General features: G+C 32.6%; 1 protein-coding gene across 1 annotated transcript; it reads right to left on the reverse strand.

Annotated features, from left to right (window-relative positions):
* Window positions 1–355: 355 nt before the first annotated feature.
* LOC130804154 (elongation factor Tu, mitochondrial-like) lies at window positions 356–13550 on the reverse strand. Its single transcript, XM_057668495.1, has 12 exons — window positions 13151–13550; window positions 11972–12047; window positions 11629–11721; window positions 11452–11526; window positions 9232–9336; window positions 8626–8716; window positions 8332–8537; window positions 5595–5678; window positions 5362–5427; window positions 5210–5272; window positions 1550–1790; window positions 356–758 (listed from the first exon to the last, which is right to left on the reverse strand). The coding sequence occupies exons 1-12, from the start codon at window positions 13354–13356 to the stop codon at window positions 688–690; spliced, it is 1377 nt and encodes a 458-aa protein (XP_057524478.1). The 5' UTR covers window positions 13357–13550; the 3' UTR covers window positions 356–687.
* Window positions 13551–13967: the final 417 nt, after the last annotated feature.

Genomic DNA, 13967 nt, shown 5'->3' on the forward strand with positions numbered 1-13967 from the left:
CAGCATAAATATCTCATTTGACTTTTGATACCATTTTTCAAACACTTAAATTATATTGTATTCTTAATCTATAAGCTTTAACTCAAAAAATAAAATAAAATCTATAAGCTATAACATAGTAATGAAAACTCTTATTTGATAAATCTCAACACACAAATTATTATCTATTATAATTTTTAATTATACACAATTAAATATATTAGTGATAGAAATTATACATTGACAAATATGTTCAGTCAAATGGAACACATAAGGTGAATTAAAAGAGTATTATTACTTCAAGATTCAAATCATTTTGCCATTAGATATGTAGTTCATAAGATTGATTAAATAAATTCACTTATCAAAAAACATATAATTATTACTCAAATTACATTTAAAAAAATGAGTATGACACGATTATGTATCTCGTAAAAAATTAATAATTTGATAACCAAGAAAACATAGAAAGGACGCAGCTACAAGAAAATATTTACCCAACCATCAAACAGGTTGAATGATGAGTGTTTATCAATTATTAGGGACTACAAAGTGAGTATTTCTTTGAAAAACAAAATCATTTATATTTCATTTGAAATAATTCCTACAACTTACTCAGCATGTCAATTCAAGAGTACAAACATCCAAACATTGTCTTCAAATTTGAACAATCTTTAAGGCAAAACTGATGCATCCAGATTCCAGGCTTTAGCTGATAACTTTTGAAACCACACCAGCACCAACAGTTCGACCACCCTCCCTCAATGCAAATCTTTGCCCTATTTTGCACATAAACAAGAGTTAGAAGTATATAGATTTCATATGATTTTTATATCTTGTACTTTTATATTATTGGATAGGCATCAAACATTGTCAAAAGCAACGTGAATGTAGGTTTCATGGAATCCATTCATCTAGGAAATTCTTTAAAAGCAAAGGAGAGGGAATCAATCCATTGTAGTGAAAAGCAAACCCCTGTCACAAAGGTGAAAAAGAAAATCCTCTACCATTAAGCTAATCCATGATTCTTTATCCAAGGAATGAAGATTATGCTTCTTCACATAGTAAAATACTAAAATTTACATTAAATCTTAGCGTTATATCCAGCATGACTCATGCAATGAAGTCAAATACTAAAGTGTACATTGAACGGTGTTCAGATCAATCACTCTTTTAATCTCTCCCCTCCTCAAAAAAACCAGCCTCTTTTTCGCAGCACCCAGATTGGACATTAGCAGATCACAGATCAAATATCACAATATCTCCATTTCTTACAACGCCCTGCAGCCCTCAGGTAGAGATCATGAACTTTCATCATATAGGTCATGGTAAGCTACAGAAATTTTTAATCATAACATACGTCTCATAATTTCTCATAGTCCAAGTTGCCTTAAGATCTTCAAAGATCAAACTAAAACTCATTTCTATTACTTGTATTACTGCTAGACAACATGGATGCGTCACAATAAGCGCAACAACATTACTTGTAAGGACATAAGAAACATCTTCAGATCACATCCAACAGCAGAGTTTCATCTAAGGACAAGTACCAAAAAAAAGTTATACTTACCGGGTTCAAGAGGGACTGCTGATATCAATTCAAAAGTAGCAGTCACGTTGTCACCGGGCATCACCATCTTCACATTCTCTGGCAACTCAACTTTCCCAGTAACATCAGCAGTTCTCAAATAAAACTGAGGTCTGTAGTTGGAAAAGAAAGCTGTATGACGTCCACCTTCATCCTTGGTAAGAACATAAATTTCAGCCTCAAACTTTTTGAATGTCTTGCAACTTCCTGGTTTAGCAACAACCTTAAATAACCAAGAAAGTGTATTAGAGGCATAATTATATGTTCATGCAAAACTGATTAATGGACAAACATGAAACAAAACCCCACTTCAATTTTACACTCCAGGACATACGAAGGCATACAGTAAACATTTTGAGGTAGAACCTTATAAGTGCAAAGCATTTCATTTTTTTTTTTTGGTCATTTTTCAGGTGTTTTAGATAGTTCACAAGTCAAATAGATGAAGGGTAGAACCAATAGTTTGAGTGCGTGAAATTATAAGGACAGCATACAGAAAAACTACAATAGAAAGACATTCACAATGAAATGCATGGGGAGGTGTGATCGAGTTTCTTTTGATAATATCTTTTCAACAGTTAAATGCATCTTTCTGATTCTTAGTGTGCGTTTCTACCATATTCAAGCATGTATTGCTTGAAAACAGGCTGAAAAAACTGGATATATACAAGAGGAATTGTGCACTCTTGTAAAGGAGGTTTAAACATCTTTTTGAACGATTCTCACAGGAATTTTGAATAGGTTCTATGCTTCACTCACAAACAAACTACAAATTATTTACCTTCTCTTCCTTTAGTCACAAGAACGAATAGATAGATTGGTAGTTATTGACAAAACACAATTGTAAACCTTTTCAGATCTTCACCAGACAACATTTTGTTCATGAGCGTAGAAGGCCAACCTTATCTTCCTTATCTTGTGAGTGGATGGGAGGAAATGGAGGCATTACATTTCCTTCATTTGAATAGCAAAAGGAAGGAAGATAATTGGAAAAGAGAACTCCTTTACATTTTGTACCAAACAAATCCTTCTAACATTAGAAGGATTTGGAAGAAAAACACATCAATCTTCCCTCTCCTATCCTCCCCTTCCCTTCCTTTCCTTGCTAAAATGTATTCAAACACTCATATACTAGCTAGATTAACCCTAAGCCAACTGTTAGGACTAGGGGCTAACTACCACGGGTTTTGTAAACAGACAATCAATGCTTATAACCACAATCAAAGTTTGAGCAATTGTACGGAAAAAGTACAAGAATCAAAATTGAAAATGAAGAAAAAGAACAAACCATTTTGGAAGGTGGGAAAATCATGAGGACTAATAACCATTAAGACTAAATCACTCGGACAAAGGCAAGTTAGTTGAATTGAAGATTGTATGTTACAAAAAATCACACACAAGAACTTCTCAATGATTTTACTCAAAAATACACAAGGCGTTCTAGTGAGAACTCTACACTCAAACTCTAGCTTTATGAGTGTCAATCTTCTATACAAAATGCTTTCTCATTGATGTTGAACAAGGCTTTGGGTATTTATTTTCCAAGAACCTTGTTTATTAATCATGAAACACGAACAGATTATTGTGTGTTCATCCAAGCACTTGACACAACGATAGGCAGAAGGCTACTGTATAAGTCAGGAAATCTGAAATCCGCAGTAATTTTAGGTAATCTCAATTTCAACCCCTCTATAGTGTGACCCAAAAGCGCTCTACATTGAGTGGTGATCCATTTGACAAGTGAGCATCCCACATGTAACAACATGAATAATTCAAGTGGCCTCCTACTCGTCATTTTCCTCCATCCATTTCCTTTCATTATGCCCATTCATGTGAAAAACCTATTGACGCCAAGCTTCTCACAAACTCGGTGAATTTATTCAAATGATATCCCATCCTTTCTCCATTTACACCTTCTTTCTCAACTATAATCTTCCAACCCTTCAAACCCTTGAATACATTCAAGCATCTCAATTCTTATGTTAATGATAGTGAGCAGTTATCAATAACCCTCTATTATGGCTCTAAAGAAGGATCCCACAACTTCAAGTTAATACAATCCAAAGCAATGTTTCCGAAAAGGATATACGATACATAAACAAAAACAAAAACGCAAAACATTATTTTAGAGTTTTGAGAATGAAAGGTTCAGATGATGGGTCTTTTTTATATATTATTTATTTAGTAGTAAATTGAAACATTTTTCCATTAACATTAACCTGGAGTTTGGGAAATAAAGTTTTGAAACAATCTAGAATTTCATGGACGAAGTTTCCTATAAAGGACTCGACTGAAAATTTCTGATTCTATAGAGGATCCAAAATACTATTTGCATTATGTGTATGTTTTCTTGCCAATAACATATTGTTCACAACATCCAATAGAACGCATTGCGAATCCATGTTTGTAGTAGACCTCTCTTAAATACTTCTGCCAAATCTCTTTCACCTATGCACCACAATTTCATATAGTCGAATCAAACATCGAAGAAACATATCGTGGATTTATATCCATCTATCATCGACCCAATCAACCTTTTTTGTCATCCACTATCATTCATATTCGAAACTAACATTAAAAACACTTGCACTAGCGCAGAAGTCATAACACAAAAGGCCCAACAACTTCATTTAAACGAATTCGAACCATATGTACCAATAGATTTTGTGTTCCTCTAAGCGATGAGAAAAGTCAAGGCAATTCCCATTTCCTACGAAGCTCATCATTCAAGCTACTGAAAAACCTATTAGTTTGCAATTATTCATTATCATCTAGGTCACACTCAACGCACAATTCCTTAAAACTCATGTAATCACATGTAGTCTAGCTCAATATGTTCAACTTGACATACAAATACTCAGAATATGTAGGAATATATTTTTGGCCCAATTTCTTCCTCGGTATATTCACATAGTCATGTCAAAATTTTTGCCATTCCATCCCCCAAACGTTGCTTTTGCTTTGCTTCAAACCAGATGGTAGTTGTCCTCAGTCCTCACCAACTTGTACTAGGCCAATGTATATTTATCATCAGGGTTCCTCTAAACTCAAAATACCTTTCCAACTTAGATTTCAAAGTACACTTGTTGGTCATTAGAATACCATCAAACTCATACTCAGTGTCACATGATTCGGTGGTTGTACCCACAAACCACGATCCGAATCATGTGACATGTCAACTAGCGAATCGCGAATCCGAATCCGTACAACGAATCACGAATCATGTGACATTGCTCATACTTCAATCTTAAAGTTTCAATCTTCAAATTTAAATTTTTTTGTTCATTAGCATTAACTTGATTCGTAAAGAAAATGAGATTTTGCATATCATAAGATCCTATCTTTCTTGCAATCATCACAAGGTCACAACTAATGCACGAATCATTCCAACAAAACCTACTCAACAAAAATCTTACAACTATTTAAATTTGATTCTTTAAAAAATAACATATTCTTCTTTAAATTTAATTTCGAGTAACTCGCAACAATCATACGAACTCAAAAAACCTGCTCCACATCAATTACAGCTCAGTTCGAACAAAGCCCAACAACTCCCACAAACATGAATCCGCAAACAATTGCATTTCTAATTTGCAAAAATAACCAACCAAAACAAAATTTACTTTGCAACAACTAATTTACCTGTCCACGCTGTACATCTTCCCTCTTTAGCCCACGCAAAAGGAGACCCACGTTGTCACCGGCCTAGAATATGAAAATTTCATAAAAAGTTATAGTTCACATACCAACCAAAAAAAGATTCACTTTGCAACAACTAATTTTCAACCACTTACTTGACCGTGATCCAAAATTTTCTTAAACATTTCCACACCAGTCACTGTACTTTTTAGTGGACCACCCTGTAATGCAACAATAAAATCAAAGGTTCAAACTGGAAAGAGACCAGAACACTTATATGTCAACTGCACACAAGTCAAAATTTGCAGAACACATCATTTTTAGATTAAAATTCTGCAAATACAGTTTATATTATAAGAAATATAAAAGTTCAAGTTTCAGCAGTAACCTGCATCAACCCCAATATTTCTACATCCTCTCCGACTTTTATGGTGCCTTGCTCAACTCGACCAGTTACCACAGTACCACGTCCCTGAATCACAGCATATTAAAGATTACAGCTTATCTTACCAACAGGTCCTCTAAAAATGAAACTTCAATTCTCATCTAAAGAAACAGATTTCAGAAATGAAGAAATCAGTTGGTCTCGCAAAAACTTATTTATCAACTAGTCGAATAACATTCATAATATACTCCTACCCCAAATCATATAATTTAATAAAATAGCGAAATAACAAACAGCAGCTTATTAGAATTTTGTCAAATTCATCATTTCACAAACTCTTTGATTATTATGTGGCGGTTAAAAGTACAAACCAGCAAAATTTAAAAAATGTTCAATTTATGATTTAATAGTTTATAATACTCATTAATTTAAGTTGTTAAGAATAAATATTTCATTGAAATATCAAATATTTCAACCCCTTCCCTTAAAAAGATCAAATATATTCCTAACTAATAAAACTAACGGATATTACAATGAGTTAGATATATCATACTTAGATACATATATTCCTAACTAATTTTACTAATGGTTATTACATATTACTATATTACGATGCGTAGAGTAGATATTACATTGAAATATCAAATATAGCATGCTTAGATACATATATGATAAATATAGCTGAAAAATAATGCCTAAACTATACAAAATATAAGGACAATAACTACGCAAGCAAGAATCACCCATACTAAATAGGGTGCAAATTCTCTTCTAAAATTATACACAGGCAAATAGGGAAAATCAATCAAACTTAGTTAGAATATAGTATTAAACTTGTTATAAATTCCAAAAATGATATGATAAACTTTCATACAATTATAAAGATGGGACCTTTAAGATTCAAAACATGTTATGATGACTGTTTTTGAGTCCCATAATTATCATGATCATAAAAATACTAAAAAATCATATCATCATTTAAATTATCTAAAGATGAAATTAAGTAAGCGTACACTTAGCAACAATTTTTTTAGCTTTAGGATGTTTATATGTTTTAAAATTACATGGATGTTGACTAAATACTAGGGCAATCACAAAATTTAGAAATTCTATAACATTGTGTTTGGATAGAGAGAAATGGAAGGGAAGAGAAGGGAAGAGATTTGAAAGGACGAGCAATTCCTTGTTTGGATGACAAAAGGAGAGGGGAAGGATTTGAAGGGAAGGGTTTGGAGGGAAAACATGGACAAATTTTGTTAAGAATACAATCTCTCCTAAAGTGGAAAGATTTGGAGGGAAAACACTCATTTTCCTTTCTTTTCTCTTCCTTTCTCTTCTAAACAAACAAAGTGCACTCTCCGTCCTCACCCCTCCACTTCCATTCCCTTAATTTTGGTCTGAGATTGGGTAACAAAAATATTTCACGTAATTTTGGTCAAAGTAGCAAATTTAAAGAGATGGAGCAAAATAGTATAAAAGAATGGAAGTAATAGGGAGCATGATTGATTACAATTTCTATGAATACAAATGGAATATTATACAATGTACAACATTAATCAATGACATTATATTACTCTCACAAACAATCATTCCATATTTAATATATTTTAACATTTTAAACATTATTGAACTACTATTTACAATAGCTATATATACCAATTACACTTGCATTAATGTTTTACTAAAAACCATCCTTTTTAAGCATGTATTCAGCAAATTCAGCCGAATAATATTAGTAGATGAATTCAACAAAATAACATCAATTAACAATGGGTGATCAACATTCTTAGAAACCTAGGTTATTAACAATTCTGTTTTGAAGTCTTAGTAAATTGTTTAGTTAATGAGATTTTAATATGTGACTATTTTTAATTCAAAAAAATTGTGATTGATGTTTTTAACATTTAAGATAATTTAATTGAATATAATTATTTTTATTCAATCAATATACTTTTAATATTACATAAATACTTATCTTTTTCATGTTATGTTCATTTGCATGATATGCAAGAGAGTTTATCCTCATTTTGATTCATAAAATTCAGGTTTTCGCTTTTTTAATGTTTGAATGGTTGATAATGTCAACACATTTTGTTACGTATTTTAACATCATTGACATCTTTTGTTGTTCATGTAACTCTTTTACTTGTTTACGATTTAAAAATTCTAAATAATTTACCAATAATTGATTAGTACATAATATTATGTCGACTTTCTAAATGAGTACAGTTGACAAACATGTAACTACCAACAATAGGCTCTTGTTGTCATATGATACGTCATTGAGCTCTTTACTTTACACTATAATTCTGCAATGAAAAAGCCAAAAATATATTATCGACATGACCGAGAAAGATATTTTAGTACACCTCCAACCATTGGCTAGTCATAGATTAGGAGATTAATTTTAATCTTATGGGCCTTTTTTAATTATAATATGTTATTACTTATTCATCTATTTTTAATTTATTTGTTAATAACTATAGGATACAAAATAAATTTAAATAAACATATTTACCACTATTCAAATTTTTAACTTATAAATTACTAAACACATGCACAGGTACCTATACTAGTAAGAGAATAAAGAGTGCATCCTCACTGCTCAATTGCTCTATAGATTAAAATAAAGATTGAAGCAGCATTGAAATCAATTGAGACTACCACACACAAAAATACAGCAATTAACCATGTAGGTCATTCCAAGAATTACATTTAGACACACACAAGTTCTGTATACCTGAATTGAGAAAACATCTTCAACTGGCATCAAGAAAGGTTTGTCAAGTTGGCGAACAGGGTCAGGAATGTATTCGTCAACAGCATCCATAAGCTTTAGGATAGCTTGCCTCCCTATTTCATCATTTGTTCCCTGCAAGGCAGACAAAGCTGAGCCCCTAATAATAGGGATTTCGTCCCCAGGGAATTTGTAGAAGCTAAGAAGCTCTGCACAAAGACAAAGAAAGAAGAATCAAATGCAATAATTGCAACATCAATTAAAACCAAAAAAAAAAAGACTTTCTCAAAGTTATACCGCGTAGTTCCATTTCAACCAATTCAAGTAGCTCTGGATCATCAACAGCATCCACTTTGTTCATAAAGCAAACCAATGATGGCACACCAACCTACAAAGAAATGCGGGAATAATTGGAAAAAAATTTTAAAGTCACATAGAACGATCATAATTTAAAATGACAAAAATCAGTGATGCAAGCATTCAATTAAACCCTGTATGCAACACAAACTCTAAGGGCATGTGAAACAATGGAGTATTTTCCTAAACATTATGTTTCTTTTATAAAGGTGAACAGTTCCCTACAAAAAAAAAGAAAAAAGCCAGCAGTTTGCCCATTCCTGAGTTTGTATTGCAAGGAACTGTATCTTACGAGTTACGAGCATTTATTCTACATCTGTGAACCCAAGTCTTCATAATCCCATAGTTAATTGGTAATAATGTCATATTTGCATTCCCCTTTTTCACGCATTGCATAATGGCTTGTTTATTCCATTTCCATATAAGCACAAAGGTATGAAGCATAATGAGGTATAACAAAAAAAAAAAGTAAACTAAAAGAAAGAGCAGAGATATGACCCATAAAGTTCAACCCCAATGCTAGTGCTATAACAGCAACTGGCATACCTGACGTGCAAGTAGAATATGCTCTTTGGTTTGTGGCATAGGGCCATCGGGAGCAGATACAACAAGAATACCACCATCCATTTGAGCAGCACCAGTAATCATGTTCTGCGAATCAAAAGATGTTTTGTGAGAAAGTGGCCACAACTAAATAAATATTATAAATGAACTCATGAAAATGCATAAGGTCAACAATAATGTAACAAAAATTAATTGAACTCCCCTGAACACAGTTTAGGAGATCGAAATTCCAAAGCTTTTGACAAAGATACATTTTGGAATATGCAAAGAAATATCAGCTAAAGTTAAACAGTAATGACAGAAAGCGAAATTTTTTAAGTCTTCAAAGCACAAACTCACAACCAAAATAATTTTTGAAGTCTTAATTTACATGATTGTTCAAAGCACAAACTCACAAGCACAAACTTTATAAAAAGAGGGAAGGTAAGCTAGTAAAAGTTCAAAGACAACACTGTTCAATCAATTTTCTTTTTTCTTGGTGGCATACTACTGTTAGGGTTATAATATGTTAGCAGACAAAAAATTGTGTACAACTACAACCACCTCATAAGTATCCACTATTGTGTATAACCACCCAAATTAACTTCTTTGAACAATCATGTTATATACTCCCTCCAATCCTTAAAAAAGTTCTCATTTGCCATTTTAAGGTGTTCCATTTGTTGTTTCTATAAAGAATCTATCTATTTATAACACTGGATAAAAATAGCATTGTTCATCCTCATTTTAATAATACTTACGGTACCCACATATCTCCCACTAAATTCATTTTAACATTTTTATATTCCTTATGGTCTCCAATATTTCCCAAAAACTTTATAAAAATATTCTTTATTAGTTGTGATCCTCATATTTTTACACTAACTATTTTTAACATTTTTTTAATGTTTATGGTCCCCAATTTTCCTCTATCAAATTTATTATTCAATAAAATAATATATCTACTATCTAAAAGATTCTATTTTTCTTAATTTACATGAACATTTCTCTTGAGATCTTCATTAAGAAATGAAGGGAGTATCATTGTTAGAGAAACTCTACCACCTTAAGCCAGAACACTACAAACTTCTTGTATGTGGGCCCCGCATATATCTTTGATTTTTTCTACATTTATTTAGTTCATCTAGCTCAAAATTCCCAAATACGTGAAATAAATGAAGCCTAAAATCTGGTAATCAACTATTTCGATTTCAAATGATATTTTTCACATTTTGGTATTGGATTTTATTGCAGAAATTTCTTTTCTGATGAGGAAGGTTGAAACAATTATTAATCTTGATATTGGAAGCAACATATGTAAATCCATCATGAAACTGCCACCAAGAGCAAACAATTTCATTGGAGGTCCTACAACCTCCACACATAATGGCAATTAAGTGGTCAAGGTCAAGACAACTTACAACTTCAGCAATGAATCGTATAATCTACAGCCAAGATTGAACAATTAATTAACAATCAATCTTGTAAAGAGTGTCCACCAAGTAATTGTTTAAGGACTTTAGCCGACTTTATGACTACAAATAAATGGGTGAAATTAGGGGTACACTTAACAGCACACACTAAATGCAGAACCAATATGAAAAAATTTGGCTGGAATACAAAACAAGGCAATGTTACAAGAACAAAAAAAAACATCTAAGGTGCTGGTTGCTAATTGTAAAGATCAAGTAAGATGGTTCTATAAAAAAATTGGATACTAAATAAGGTGGTTGTAGACAATTTTTCCTTTTTTAATTTGATAAGAAATAACAAACCTAGTCAGCTAGTCCTTCGAGGTGAAAGGATAAAGGGAATCTCAATCCACATACCAACCTTCACCATTTAGATAAGAAACCTTGAAATTGTGCCCAATCCTCTTTGAACATAGACAAATGGTATACCCAACTCCAAAATTTAGTTATAGAACTGGTTTTGACATCCCACACATAAAGACATAACAATGCTAAGACAGCTAGACAATATATTGGCAGGTGGACAAATGAGTCCTCATACTTCGATGCTACAATATCACAATTTTCTAAACTCTAACCATTAAGTCATATATCAAATCATCTTTAATTGATGAATAAGAACTAAATCGGTTGATTCGTAGCATGATCCTCATAAAATGAAGACCATACGAGGACAATAACTCAACCCTCTAGCACAATGGCAAAGGTGCATCCTTGTATATTTCTAACACACAAATAGGACAGTATTTACCTTGACATAATCAGCATGTCCAGGACAATCAACATGTGCATAGTGCCTCTTTGCAGTCTCGTACTCCACGTGTGCCTATAAATTAACATAATCATCCAATCATGTATAATTGTACAATCATCCTCATCTGAAGTGATAAGATGATGATAATTTATAAGAATCACAAAAACAACTAACCGTTGCGATAGTGATTCCTCTCTTCTTCTCTTCGGGAGCTTTGTCAATTTCATCAAATGCAACAGCCTTAGCTTTTCCTTCTTCAGCCAAAACCTAGCCAAGCAAACAACACTAATTTAGATGAAAATGAATCTACATTGTCAAAAAATTTACAACTCGGCATCCGAATTACATCCTACCTAACCAGCTGCAGAAGAAGGAACAAAGAAAACAAACGCTACATAAGGAACTAACAACTAGTACAAGAAAGGATAGAATGAAGCATCAACTAATTAAAAATAATTGAACTATAACAAAAGGACATAAAAAAACCAAAGGACATAAATGTTTTATTTTAATACACCTTTGTAATTGCTGCCGTCAATGTAGTCTTCCCGTGATCAACATGACCAATAGTTCCTACATTGACATGAGGCTTTCTGCAGAAGAAATAAAATACAAATTAGGAACCTACAACTTGGCACAAAGATAAAATGTACATAAAATATTTTCACATTCTATTCTGTCTCCTTGTTATTACTAGGGTAAGGTGACCCGTGCTCCGCTAGATGGGAGCCACGTGATACCCGAGTAATGGAATGTTGTATTCTTTATCGCTTAGCTCAAGTTCTAATCTTAGGACATTATAAATGGTCTCAAAGGGCTATAGAGCAATTTGAACAAAAAAGCTTACCTGATTCCACTATGGATTTATTCTCTTTAATTTACAAGAATTGAAGTGCATTCGAAGGTACTAAATTGAGTTTTTTGAGTGCAAATGTGAGAGTGATGGTGTAAGGAAAAACCTAAAGTGAATCGAACTTCACATAAAATAAAAAGAATAGGCTCTATATCAAATACCAGTATTTGCACAATACCATTTGCACAGGAAACTGGAGACAGTGTAAAGATACTCCAAATCATAATTATATAACAAGAATGCCAAAACCTCAAACTCAAGAAAATGGAATTTGAATTCCATTTAATGCTGAACATGCGCCTGATTGCTCGGTATCAATAAATCCACCTAATTCAACTACTAAGTAGTAAGTATCCCTTTGAAATACATTACAATTTTTCATTCTATTATATATCTATCCTCTAAGAATATCAATCTTAAGGTATACCAGAATACCTTATTTTTCGCAAAATTAATATCAGTATCGACAACTCAAAACTTTGTTCATTGATAGACTACAAACTACTAATGTACATACTACAACCTCGAAATCAGTCACAGTAAAAACTAATTTATCTAAAAACCTCAATTATTCGAAGTTCCAACAAAATCAACAACTAAGAAATGATATCATTTTAACAACATAAAACCTCCAAATAAAAAATATAAGAGAGCATTTCAAGCTCGATCTCCCAACGAAGTACAGAATAAATACATCAATCCAAACTCAATATTTTCATAGATTCTTCAAAATATTTTGCAATACCAATTCAACAATACTTCTAAATGTACAGAAACACACATATTTTGGACCTAACAATCACAAAATCAATAATCAGGAAAGAGAAATGAGAGAAAACATACGTGCGCGTGAAGGTAGCCATAGATCGGCTCCAAAAGGAGACAGACGACGGAGAGGTTGACTCATATCTGTAAAGCTGTTCAGCAACGGAAGATGAACAAGTTGGAGAAAGAATAGCTCGGCAAGATGTAGTATAGAGGTTGATTTGATGGGAAGAAGAAGGAAGAAATCGTTTGGAGTTAGGGTTTCGTAAAAGTAGTGCCGCCATTTCTGAGGGTAAAGAGGAGAGAATGGAGAATGAAGACGGTAGTAGAAAGACGACGGGAAAAATGAAGGAAGGGTTTAAGCCGCAACAGAAAACAGAAAGAGGGGGTTTTAGGGGTTTTAACACAACAAAAGGCAAGGGCAGATTTGGTCTTTTAGTTCTTGTAATGGATCGACATGGTCACATGGGTCTAGAAACAAGCATAGCTGCATCTCGGTAGTTTACCTGTGAAGTGATAATTGCTGATCAATTTGATAAGTAATTAAAAATAATTTTGATTGTTAGATTGTGAATGATAAATGTATGTAATTTTTTATTTTTTATATATTTTCACTGCTATTTTAAGTGGGTAGTTTATCCGACGGGTAAACAACAGCAAATCTCCTATGAAACAGTCGCATACGTCCAACCACTTACAGCCAGTCCTATAATTTTAAAGTTGTCATTCCAAAGCTTGCATTGGACATTTTGGACCTTGAAATAGGCGATTTAAATCTTAGATTTAGCAAATTTTAAACAATTGAAATAGACATTATAAGTCTTGAAATTGATACTTTATAATTAGATTAGGTAAGTAAAATATAAAATTAAGGGTTGGAGTAGGGAATCTAAGA

This window comes from Amaranthus tricolor, chromosome 17 (assembly GCF_026212465.1).
Source record: "Amaranthus tricolor cultivar Red isolate AtriRed21 chromosome 17, ASM2621246v1, whole genome shotgun sequence".
NCBI lineage: Eukaryota > Viridiplantae > Streptophyta > Magnoliopsida > Caryophyllales > Amaranthaceae > Amaranthus > Amaranthus tricolor.

Excerpts from the sequence above, each read along its gene's own strand:
- LOC130804154 (XM_057668495.1), bottom strand. The coding sequence starts at position 13,356 with ATGGCGGCACTACTTTTACGAAACCCTAACTCCAAACGATTTCTTCCT. Across the intron at positions 5,273-5,361 it reads AAATTTTGGATCACGGTCAA|GCCGGTGACAACGTGGGTCT; the intron begins GTAAGTGGTTGA and ends TTCATATTCTAG. Across the intron at positions 759-1,549 it reads AGCAGTCCCTCTTGAACCCG|GGCAAAGATTTGCATTGAGG; the intron begins GTAAGTATAACT and ends TGTGCAAAATAG.